Below are 12,919 nucleotides of genomic sequence, written 5' to 3'. Positions count from 1 at the left end.
TGTTTATAAAACTTAAATTAAATTAATAAAAGTTTAAGATAATTTATAATCGTATACAAACTGCCATTATAGGTTGCATTTCAAATGCTTCTTTCTCTGCTGCCCTCTAGTGTATAAGAACAGTAATGCCGCTGTCCATGGTGCTTGTTTTGGTGATTTTAATTCGCTGACAACACACGTGATCACGAGCTTCTGTAAATAGCGTTACTGTGTGCACGTGACCAAGTCAATTCCTTTGGAACAAACTACATCATTCGCCAAAACCACACTGCGTTTCGGTGGCTGCAAAAATAGCACATTTCCCATGGCCAACACATATGCTGGTCAAAAACAAAGGGATACACATCTGTGAGAATTTACTATGAGACGAGATAAACGTAATCCTCCCAGAAAAGGCTGTCCTAAATAAAACTACAAGAATAACCTCGATGTTTGGTTGATTTCTATCAAGGGTTGTCTATACCTTGCATTTCATCAGTTCATCATTTTACAAAGAACAAAAACTACACCTTGAACAAGAGTGATGCAACCTAATTGAGATCGTGTGTCATGACACTGATTTTATTACAAGCATGGATTAGAAATACGTGACAATTGTTAATGGACTCTCTCAGGACATTCTTTAATGTGTATTTAATATTCTGTCTTTGAGAGTAAACAGATATAAATGGCATCCTTCAGAGCAACCATTAGGCACAGATTTTATACAGTATGAACTTAACACTTTATATAGAACCTTTCTAAACATACCATTTAAATATTGTAGAAAAAAAGAATTATTTTTCTCTATAAAAAAAGTCCTTCTTTTGTCAATCACAACAATTCTAATTCCACCAGACCACACGACCTAAACTTATAATTTAATTTCAGTTTTCTTCTTCATCTTGAAGCAGATGGCTCTGGAAGGAAAATCCATTTCGAATCATCCAACGAGTAAACTTTTTAGGCAGCTGAATTGTAATCATACATAGTGCACCATGATCCTTGCGTCTGAAGTGTTTCTACAGTTCATAGCCCCCATGAGGCCTCAAGTTTCTAAAGGAGCACGCAGAGGAATGCAGCCATCCATCTCCAGAGACTCAGGCCAGCCTTCATATTTATTACTACTTTTACTGTTCTTCATTCGCTGAAAGAAAGAGAAAAGAGTCTTGAGCTGAAACATTTAGCAAAACGTTTTAATCCAAAGCGACTTGCTAATGAGTAATATTAAAAAGTATTTATTATACAAGAGCAAAATCACATCAGTACGCAGTGCCAAGTTTAAAGTTGTTTTCTTTTTTTCTTTTTTTTACCAAATTAATTTGATTGGGGTTTAAATGCATCATTTTGGCGTATTTCATGAAGGTCATGTAGGTGAAATACCTGTTCAAATGGGCTCTTATTGTCTATTCCTTTGGCTCCAACAAACACCCAGCTATCCCTGAAGCTCAGTTCCTTTGCTGCTGTGCTCCCCAGCTCCATAAACAGCCGTCGAGCCTCATCATTTAACCTGGGAATGGGTTTAACAATAACTAAATACAATAAAAACAATGGAGAAAAAGAGCCCCTAATATTGCTCTAGATTTAGAAGCAATTATTAAATCACAGAACATTAATCTGGGTTTAAAAGTAGAGTGCAGAAATAAATATACTCTTACTTCGTGGCTGGGTCATCAAAAGAAACAACAAATACTAGGGTTCCTTCATGGAGAGGCCGAAGAAACTTCAGCAGCTCTGAAATGTCTGTGACAGAGAGGGAACACTAGTTTTAAGATCTGATGGTCCACTTTCATGAGAAAACAGCGGCCTAACCAAAGTGATACATCACCCCAAAGGTCATCTCACCTCCTGCCCACATATCAAATGCTTTTATTTCCAAAACATCTCCATTAACCCCTGAGAAACGGAAATTGAGTTGACATCATTAATGCATATTCATCCCATGCAAAAATATATCAGTACAAACGAATGAGAGATTTACCATTTACTAAGGCAATATTGAGTCCTCTGCCAACATTGTTTTTAGCACTGCTGACAACACTGTCAGACCAAACAAACAGAAGTCAATAAGCATCTCAAAACTATTTTTTTTATTAGAAAGACTCTTAATTCTATGGTGGAAGTTAAGGGAGGATGAGTAAATGGAATATGAACAAAAGATAGGCATGGAAAGAGAAACCATTGCCTACTTGCATCACGCTGCCCAGTAAGATTAGGAGTCTGGTAGTGATGGCCATGAGAAAAACAAAGACCATATGATGAATACCAGCAGAGACAGAACAAGAAATAGGGAGGGATATTGCATGCAAAGCTTAGTGTGCAGTGGTGATCATGCAAGCTCATTAAAGAGACCAGAGCAACAGCGATAAGGTTGGGGCGACTTGCATTTTATCCTCCAGACAGATTTTGGGGCCGATGACATTGGCAGCACCGGAGATCAGCCGGAACGCGAGATGTTTGGGGGGACACGATGCTGACAGGCCACACTTGTACTTGCGTGGTCGTGGTTCTGCAAAACAGCAGGTCATTTCATTGAATGAATAGATTGCTTGAATGTTTCTCGTGGAAAAATGCATGTTTCTAATGCAAAGTCATTTTACCTGGAGTGGGCTCTTCTTGTCCACCTATGAATGATAAAACATTGTGAATGACCATCAAGCCATTGAGATTGATATTAGATTGTATTTTATAACCTAGTGGTCGTCCAATTATAATCACCATTGTCAATATTCTGCATTTTTTTCTATTTGACTGAATGTAATATATATTTTACTGTAGCAATTATTATGTGTGTGTCATTTACTTTCATTAAACTCTGCATACAAACTATCGGTCAAAAGATTGAAATAATTATGATTTTTAAAAGGTTTTATTTTTAAAGTGCAAGGCTGAATTTATCTGATCAAAAATACAATAACAACAGTAATTTTGTAAAATATTATTACAATCTCTCTAGCATACCTTATTTATGGTTTGAAATGGGAGAGGTGTCACAGTGAGGGGGGGATTTATGGACTTGTCTATTGTCTATTTCTATTGGAAAGAGTGCATAGTTTGTGGGATTGAAGAAACGATTCATTTATTTATTGATTGTTTTAGGTTGAAGGGACCTTGTAAATTTAACATCATACTTTACAAAGCTTGGAGAAACATTCAGACAAGTGGTCCGAAATAAAAAAAAATTCAGTAAAGGAGGAAATAATATTTAATGAATTTTGTGTTGGGGTCAGCTTGGATGTCTGTATATGGAAAACTAAAAAAATAAAATAATGTCGGATATGGGTCCAATAAATGCTGAGATGGTAATAAAAGGGACGACAACTGCTAGAATTAAGTATAAATATTATAAATTGGTCAATGATATTGTAATGTTTTCTGAAATTTGGTCAGTGGGAGGAGTTCTTTGTAAAACTGGAGAAAATGACATGATTTTGAATGTATTAGAAATGTTTTTAGGTGGTGTAATTGTCTGTTTTTGGAAAAAAATATTGTATTTTAAGAGGGGAAAAAAATCGTTTAATAAAGATATTATTAAGCTCCTCTCCCTCTCTATGTATAAACAACAACTGAAATACTAAAACTTTAACTAGAATTAAAATGAAAATGGAAAATATAAAGAATCTGAATGATACTACAACAGCAGTCGACCACCAATACATCCATGTAACATTCTTACCACTAAATAGCAGCCGCATAAAGGAGTTCCCATCCCTTCCTAGCATAGAATTCGCTAGAAGCCAGGTAAAGCCCAGCAGAAGAACCAAAACAATAGCACGCAGTGCCACTGGAGAAAACAGAGGAAGGAAATACCATCTGAATGCCAATGTAAAAAGAAACGTCATTAATACCTGAGAAGCATGGAAATGCACAGACCTGTAAACCTCATGCCAGAGAGATGTCAAAATCTGGTCAGCAAATAAGATTCTGTTTGAAATAAATGAGAACATTAAGTTCGTAAAGCAACAACATTTATGATCAAATTAATCATGAACAGAGCATAAGTTTCTAAATGAAACCCAGGAGGGACATTCCAAAAAAACTAGGTTGAGTAGCAAATGTAGCTCAACCAAAGTTTTAAACATACTTTTAAGCAAGCTTGATGCCTATTTCTGTTTACGATTTTATTTTACATAACTGGCAGGACTTAGCCTCTATGACTTTAGAGCTGTTAAGTCAGCTGGGAAGCAAACCTCCCTGGAACTGACACCTAGACAGCAGCTTCATACTAAGTTACAGTCTGCTTATTTTAAACAAGCAAACTTTTTGGAAATCAGGTCACAGTCATGGAATTGGAACACACGTTACACACATGTATTTTAAAATAGAAATAGGTCTAACCTGAAACCTGCAGTGAGCCTGTGCAGCAAGGTTTGTCAAACAGATTATCTCGTGGTCTGACTCTATCACCATTCATCTAATTGCGTTCAACGCAGCAAGTTCATTTTAAATAGTGTAATAGTTAATAAGTGTCGGCTAAATTAGTCGGCAACAAATACAACGAACATAAAACGCTGTAATAAAGAAATATCTTTGTTCGGCGTCCTCCAGAAGCGTGCATCTGTTTCCAATCCCAGTGACACCCTTCCGCTCTGGACTAGGTGCATATTATGAGCAAGTGATTCTTGTGCTCACCCAGTATGCAAATGTCATCTCTTATGCTCCAAATGTTTATTTTGTTTATATGCAAATTACACATGATTCGGACAACATGATATTATTTATATAAACAGAGATTAGTATGCAAATAAAATAGATGCGTACATTACTATAAATTTAGGTTTAAGACATTATAGCAGAACGACATGTTTAAATGTACAATAACAAATATGTATGAGTGTAAACCTGCCAGTGGTTAAGTAATTAATTTAACATTGAAAGCGATTTTAAAGACTTATTAAAAAAGAAAGTAACTTCAGACCGGAACCTTTCTCCACCGGTCGGTGTTTAGTCCGGAATAGAACGCACACGCAGTCACGCATACTACTGTCATGATGGCCACTCTAACTAAAGCTGTAAAACCAATCTTGGGAAGGCAGTTGGGAAATACAGCAAAGGCAAGGCATTTTATTTAAACAGTATGTTCAGAGACACCTTGTTAACACAAAAAATAAAACGAGATTGCTTAACAACGCGGAAAATTAGCGTGACATTTCAGCAAGACAAGGTCAGAGCTTGCTAAACAGCAGTTTAGTATCATTGCGCATTATACTTGTAGTTTAGCTTAGTCAATGCACTTACATATTTATGAATTTATACTTAAAATTTCAGTGCGGCCTTTAATCAATGCAAATGTGACTGTCATGATGTTACAGGATGATTTCAGTGCTAGCCAGTGTTTCAAAACGTAGTGAGGTGCCAACGTAGACAACATTTTTGGCATTCTAGTCATCGGAGACTGCAGTCTGAGTAGGCAGCGCACTAGATTTTGAAACAGCTCTGACGTGTGATGCTTAATGGCTCTGTTTTTGTAGGTCTTTGGCGCAGCAGTGAACAGTCAAAGAGGAAAACCTACATACACAGTGGGTTGCTGCAGCTAATAATACCTTTGTCGGTATACTTGTATCTATCTATCTATCTATCTATCTATCTATCTATCTATCTATCTATCTATTATATTGTAGTATCGATTAGAAGAAGCAAAAAAACTGTCTTACATGAGCTTAACCAATAAAAGGAATTAATTGCGGTTCCTAATTTTCTATCACTAATTGTGATTTTATTTGTATTTTTTTAATTCTTCACCTTTGGCCCTCTTCTGTCTTGAAGGGACAAATCATAGTAAGTATGGAGTAACATAAAAGCATGTTGTCAAATACCTCAGTTATTTCCATGATTATCACACACATGTAAGATATCCACTGAATATTTATTCATGATGCTTATCCGCAGCCTCCTCCCGCCAAGTATGGAGGCCGGCATACTGTAGCATTGATTCCTGGAGATGGGATTGGACCCGAACTGCTTAACCATGTGCGGGAGCTCTTCAGGTTGGTCAAAGCAATACTTTGCACAAATACAAATAGTGGTTTATGCTAATCCATTGCCACATTAAGATTTTCCTGTTGAATCGTAGGTTCAGCTGTGTTCCTGTGGACTTTGAGGTGGTGCACGTAAATTCTTCATCTACCAGTGAGGACGACATTAACAATGCCATTATGGCCGTTCGCCGCAATGGAGTTGCTCTTAAGGGTCTGTACATCCAGCTATAGTTAATGGAATGCTATTTTTAGTGAGATTCTAGATAACAAAAGTTTTCATTTTGTTCCAGGTAACATTGAGACCCAACACACAATGCCCCCTAACCACAAGTCACGAAACAATCTTCTACGGTAAGCCTGAACGACAAATGATTACACAATTATTCTGTTTATACCAGCCCCATTATGCTGCTTTGAAGTGATGAAAATTGTTGGGCCCCTCAGTTTGAGTTCGATTGAGTGTCTCAGATTTGGCCTCCTGCCCTTGACTGTGTGTCTAAGCCAGTTCACCACCATTGGCTCTCAGCAGTCAGCACAGCTTTCTCTCTCTCTCTCTCAGCACGAGTCTGGATTTGTTTGCCAATATGATGCACTGCCAGTCACTTCCTGGAGTCCAGACGCGCCACAAAAACATCGACATCATCATCATCAGAGAAAACACAGAGGGCGAGTACAGCAGTCTGGAGCATGAGGTCCGCATTTTTTCGCACCTACTCAACAGACTCTCACACAGCTCTGCCTGTTTTCACGCATGACATGTATTGTTTGAATTAATTAATTGAATTAATCAATGAAGATATTAAAATATATTATTCTATTACTCATAAGTACAAAAGCAAAATACATGAGTTCAAAGGTTTGGGATCTGTAAGATTTTTTTTTTTTAATGTTTTTGAAAAGTCTCAGTAAAAGACTTTCAGTAAAAGTGCAAATTATTAATATATTATAAAATAAGCTTAATTTTTTCTTCTGAAGGCAAAGCTGAATTTACAGCAGCCATAACTCCAGTCTTTTCAGCATCACATGATCCTTCAGAAATCATTCTAATTTGCTGATTTGCCCCTTTAAGAAACTTTTCTTCTTATCATCAATGTGTGGAAACAAAGAAAGTTATGCTGCTTACATTTTATTGAATAGAAAATTCAAAAGAGCAGGTTTAATTTAAAATATTAGTATTTTATAATATAAATAAATGCCTCTGCTGTCATTTTGATCATTGAAAATTACTGACCTCAAGCTATTGAATGGTAGTGTATAATAAAACCTGTTCGTCATATTGAATATTTGTTCATCATGGAAAAATATAAAAATATATAAAATGTAATTTAGGACAGTCTGTATTCTATAGAAATTATATATATATATATATATATATATATATATATATAATATAATATATATATATATATATATATATATAATTACTCAATATATAAATACTCATTATTTCCTGTGTGTTTCAGAGTGTGCCAGGAGTTGTAGAGTGTCTAAAAATCATCACACGGAACAACTCCCTCCGCATCGCTGACTATGCCTTCAAACTGGCCCGAGAGAAAGGTCGCCGAGGGTCACAGCTGTCCACAAGGCTAACATCATGTCAGTTAGTGTACTGCTTGTCATCTGTACCATGTAGAATGTCACTGGTCACGTAATGTGTTTTCACTCTGTTCTCCTAACAGGAAGCTGGGAGACGGGCTGTTCCTGCAATGCTGTAAGGAGGTGGCCTCTGGATACCCAGACAATCGAGTTTGATAGTATGATTGTAGACAACACCACCATGCAGGTGAAGTACTCCTGCATAAATAATCAAACAAATCATGCCAGTGACAGTTTTGATGTGATATGAGAATGCAAAAAAGCTTATTACTATATTTACTGTGGTTATGTTCTTTCAGCTTGTTTCCAAGCCCCAGCAGTTTGATGTTATGTTGATGCCTAATCTCTATGGAAATGTGGTCAGCAATGTGTGTGCGGGGCTGGTGGGTGGACCCGGTCTTGTTCCTGGTGCCAACTACGGGCGAGACTACGCTGTGTTTGAAACGGTTGGTCTGAAGGAAAAGACCGAGGCGATTAGCACAATCCTAACTAGCACAAGTTAAAAAAACAAAAAAACACAGTAATTCTTAAATTTTTAGATGTATTATTGTTTTATTAGCCTTGGCCTGGGTAGTGTTTGTTTAACATTACAGTTACAGAGCAGCGGGAATATTAGTCTGCTGTCACTTTAAGAGCGGTATGGATCCAATTTATTGAGAGACACGTGTTTTCTTACTCAACTGTTTGCGTTCACTTCAGTCATAAGACAGGGATATTTATATAATTGTGTGTATTTGAAGAGCAATAAGTGGTGAAAGAGATCTGAATTCGCAATTGCAAATACTGTCTGATGAGAGGCGATTTTCAGTGTGTCATAAAATGCTAAAAGACTTTGAAACATTAAAAAAAGTTTATTTGGCTAAGCTAATTAATATTCATAAGCCAGAGTTTACTTAAAAAGATAGATGTTTTGTTGTTCTACATGCAATTATACATGGACCCATTTTAAAGAATGATGTTTCTGTTTAAATACGGTTTCTCTATTGAAATTAAACTGTTCCTGTGAAACTGAAATGTTAATTTTGAGTGACAATTGAATGACAGGGCACCAGGAATACAGGAAAGAGCATTGCCAACAGGAACATTGCCAACCCCACTGCCATGCTGCTTGCCAGCTGCCTCATGTTAGATCATCTCAAGTAAGTGGTAAATGAGGAGCTCCTGTTATTTTATGTGTCAACTCTTGTGATGGTAATTTTGCTGATTTTTGCGGTCCCTTTGCAACTCTTACAATCTAACTTTAACCGACAGAATTTCCCTGTTGTAAAAAAAAAAGCCAAAAATGTACTAACAGAATTTTCTATCCATATTACTGTAGTTCTATGTTTAATATATGCTTTTTCTTTTTCAGACTTCATGACTATGCCAACATGATCCGAGGTGCGATTCTCACCACCATGAATGAGACCAGGGTCAGTCATACTCACACGCTCTAATTTATAAACCCAGTCCACATTTTAGGGTTGGTCTAGCACATCTTGTAAAGCAGGGTTTAGATCACAACTGGCTTTGGCGAATAAGAGTTTTGTCAGGTGTGAATACCTGCCCAAGGCACCAGTTAGACTCAGGCATTCTTAGCACTATATAAATTTGTGCATAAAAGAACTCTTTGTAGTAATGAGTCATTTTTAGTGCTGCATTAACGCAGGCAATTAATTTTGTATATTTGTTTTGAGATAGAGTTGGCCTCCCCACTCACAACTGCTGCTTCTGTCTTATTTTCTTGACAAGAATTGCATTTATTTAGACGTAGAATGTCTTTACGACCATATCAAACAGACGTGCTCTTTAGCTTCACCCCAGCGCCAGGCGCAAGTCAAACGAGTGCAGAACAACGGTGAACTGCGGTCAGCTGAGATGTTGTCAGGCCGTATGTCAGTAAAAAAAAATGTTCCTGTCCTGTCAGCTGTTATGCTTTGCTCGCAGCATGTGCTCTTCAATTGCACGCACAAATGCAGCAGTGCACAATGTAAACTTTATCAATTTATATCAAAGAGTGAAAGAAACTGTGCATGCAATGTCATAGTCATGTCGTCAGTTAAATCATTGGGTTACCAAAAAGTATATTGAAAAACTTTTTGTTGTTGTTTTTTTTACCAATTGACCGCACTTATCATAATACACTTACATTAGTGTTCAAATGATTGGGGTCAATAAGATTTTTTTTACACATCTTTGAAAGAAGTCTCTTATGCTCACCAGGGCTGAATGTATTTGATCAATAATACATTAAAAACTGTAATATTGTGAAATATTATTATTTTGTACTAATAATATGTAAATGAATAACAAAAAAAAGTTTTCTATATTAATATATTTGAAAGTTGTACTTTATTCCTGTGATGGCAAAGCTTAATTTTCAGCAGCAATCAAATTTTTTAAAGATACTTTAATTAATCGAAATTTCAAAAGAACAGCATTTGAAATGGAAACACTATAAACATTATAAATGTGACTTTAATCAATTCAAAGCATTTTTTATCTAATAAAAGTTTTTAAAAATTTACTCGAATCTTTTCAACTTTAAAGTATATTTGCTTGAAATTAATTGCATGGCATTACATTACCGTAGTAATGTCTATTTAGGTGACCCCCCCCCCCATTTTTTTTTATTGTTCTGTACAATGTTAAAATATTGTATACAATATTTTTAAGAATATTGCTCATATTTCTACATTTTAGTTCTTAGTTCCAGAGTAGTAATTTCTGTAATTTTTCCTGTTGCAGTTGCACACAGCTGACATTGGGGGTCAGGGCACTACCTCAGAAGTGGTTCAGTCTATCATGAGGATCATCCAGAGCGGCGGCCCCCGCACCACTGAGATCTAAACAGAGTCAGCGTCACTCCACCACTCTGGTACTGAGCACTTCTTGCACGTTATCTCTTTTGTCATTCAGTCCAGGAGCAACAAGCCCAAGCTATTGTAAATGCCATTTCCTGTTTGCTAGGGCTGTTAATGTTTTCTCTTTTTCTTGTAGTATGCAGTTCTTGGCTTCCACTAATATCTTTTCCCTTTCATTTTACTTTCAGACACATCAGCTTCTTAAGGACATCTGCGCTTCATTAGATGCCTCAGTAATGTTGCTTTCACTTTAGACGAGAGATTTATTCCTGAATCATGCAGCTTTTATGGGGATCAGCAGTGGAGATGGTATCACATGAAATACAACATACATCAGCTTTGTGATTGTGCTGCTTCTTGGGCCTAGTGGTCTTTTCATGGGAACTGCAGTGTTTTCAGATTTATCGTATTGTATCTAAAAGATTATATTAATGTTATGCTAATACAGTATTTATGATGAGGGCCTGGCATTGGATTTGTGTTTCTGGTGCTCAGTTGCATTCCACGTTTTATCCATTCTTGCCATGTTATCCTCAAGGACAACATATTAATTTTGGGTTTATACCTTTTGGGTTTGCTTTATTGACTCCAGCTGTCCATTTACATAATTATACTTGTAGGAACTACAGCATTTTACTCGTTCATCTGCCTTAAACATTTGGGTGTTTATATTATTTTATTATATTATATTATTGGATTTCATATTATGGATATCCATGAGATATATTTTATTTTAGGCTTTTGTGCTGTGTTATTATTTACTTAATGATGGTCTCATGATGCATCAGTTGGTTTGGATCTTTATGTTCCTGTATTGTCTTGTGATATGCAGTGCTTAACAGCATGTGATAAGTCCGGATCTGTCACTGTCATCTTTTGAGTTAAACATGCACATTTTCCATCATGTCTTGTAAAGCAGTGGTTCTCAAACTTTTTGGCTCCAAGGCTTCCATTGTCAGTTTCTACCTGATAAAATATATCAAAGCTTGGCGTAACTATGTACAGGCAATATAAATGTAGTTTTTGTTTTGTTTTGAATTTACATGGCTTTTCCAGGTCTAGAAACCACACTTTTAAAATTAAATTAAAGCTTAAATTAAAACCATTTTAAGTCATCGAAGTCATTTCCTGGTTGAGAACCACTGCTCTAAGGGGTTCAAATCTAGACAGTTGCACAAATCCTCAATGGCTCACCTCTAATCCAGAGACATAATGAATAAAATGTTTGTCCTCTTTAATATGTTTTGCTTATTTTTTCATCTTAAGCTGGTACAATCACTGGCAGCTTAATATTGAACACAGCCTGAGAAATTAGACATTGTATTGGAAGTGTCTATAATACCCCATAATGCACTTTTATACATTTTAGTTTCTCACATCTCAAACGACGAATTGAAATCTTGGAGTATTGAAATATTTGCATAGGTGTCGTAGATAAGGGATGTATTCAAAATGTGTAGTGTTGGGGCTCTCGGGAGCAGGACGTTTGGCAGTACACTTAATACAATATTCGCAAACAGGGTCCAAGTAAGCACTGGTGACAAGAAAACCTCAACACTCCAGTTGAAGGATTATTCCTTTTTCAGGGCCATTGCCAAATGTCCTGTTTGACTCTGAACTAAGAAAAAAAATATTTGGAGAATACGGTTTTCCTGCAGAAATCGTTACTTTTACAGGACAACATGCTGCCTAAAGGATTGATGTATGATGTGCGAGTCTGGGCACTAGAGGGCAACAAATAATAGATAAATACACTACATCTGTGTGGCAGCAGCATTGATTGGAACCAATAAAGTCTGTTCAGACTGATTCTCAGTCATAAAACCGCATGCGCTCTTTTCCAAATAATCTGACAAGCTCACTGACATCACATTTTTCGATTGTTTACAGCTGGAGCTTTCTGTGTGGAAAAAAATAGCTTGCTGTTCTGAGAGGGAAACCCAAGGGACAGACTCAAATCTTATGAAATAATATTAGGAATCCTAAATGGAAATATAATTTCCAATAAGGCGAGTCAGAAGAAATGGCTATTTCCATTGCTGTGCAACAGCCTAGCAATCACTAACAAAATACAGCAGCTGGGGAAAATAAGGAATGTAATTTGTTGTAGATTATGCAAGTATATGAACTACATGTCAATGACTGTATGATGTGGTTAAATATCCTTAGCCTTGTGCATCATGTGTTTCTAATGAGAGACAATAATGGGAGTGAGATGGCTTGTAAAAAGTCCATGTTGAGTTATTTCATCATGTATACCTATTTATTTATTTGTTGGGAATAGTCTAGTAATAAGCAGGATGTTGCACACGTCGGTCAGTATATAACAAAATAAATTCTGTTTGACTCATTCCTCCAAAGACAATTTTGATTTTACGTACATTTTTGCATTGTTCACCTTGAACAGTTTGTTTGAATATGTGCGACAATGTTCCAATGACGCTGAGGTCAATACTGAATTTTTATTCTAATATGTGGAAGTTTTTTCATCATGGTCATGTTCTCACTACTTGAGAATTTTTT

At 36.4% G+C, this 12,919-nt stretch overlaps 1 protein-coding gene and 1 pseudogene across 1 annotated transcript; one reads left to right on the top strand and one right to left on the bottom strand.

Moving 5' to 3' along the window:
* Positions 1-534: 534 nt before the first annotated feature.
* LOC113065551 (protein FAM3A-like) lies at positions 535-4,580 on the bottom strand. Its single transcript, XM_026236883.1, has 10 exons — positions 4,318-4,580; positions 3,853-3,903; positions 3,656-3,763; positions 2,580-2,603; positions 2,365-2,488; positions 1,961-2,019; positions 1,825-1,875; positions 1,638-1,722; positions 1,363-1,489; positions 535-1,126 (listed from the first exon to the last, which is right to left on the bottom strand). Exons 2-10 carry the CDS (start codon positions 3,863-3,865, stop codon positions 1,028-1,030), a joined length of 690 nt encoding a protein of 229 aa, XP_026092668.1. The 5' UTR covers positions 3,866-3,903; positions 4,318-4,580; the 3' UTR covers positions 535-1,027.
* A 328-nt stretch (positions 4,581-4,908) lies between these two features.
* Positions 4,909-11,634, top strand: LOC113065550 (isocitrate dehydrogenase [NAD] subunit gamma, mitochondrial-like; annotated as a pseudogene).
* Positions 11,635-12,919: the final 1,285 nt, after the last annotated feature.

The sequence above is a fragment of the Carassius auratus genome, chromosome 48 (genome assembly GCF_003368295.1).
Source record: "Carassius auratus strain Wakin chromosome 48, ASM336829v1, whole genome shotgun sequence".
In the NCBI taxonomy this organism is placed as follows: domain Eukaryota; kingdom Metazoa; phylum Chordata; class Actinopteri; order Cypriniformes; family Cyprinidae; genus Carassius; species Carassius auratus.
The sequence above is the reverse complement of the archived record's forward strand: the minus strand, read 5'-3'. Positions and strand labels throughout refer to the sequence as shown.

Excerpts from the sequence above, each read along its gene's own strand:
- LOC113065551 (XM_026236883.1), bottom strand. Across the intron at positions 2,604-3,655 it reads TATGCGGCTGCTATTTAGTG|GTGGACAAGAAGAGCCCACT; the intron begins GTAAGAATGTTA and ends TATCATTCATAG. Across the intron at positions 1,876-1,960 it reads CAATATTGCCTTAGTAAATG|GGGTTAATGGAGATGTTTTG; the intron begins GTAAATCTCTCA and ends TCCGTTTCTCAG.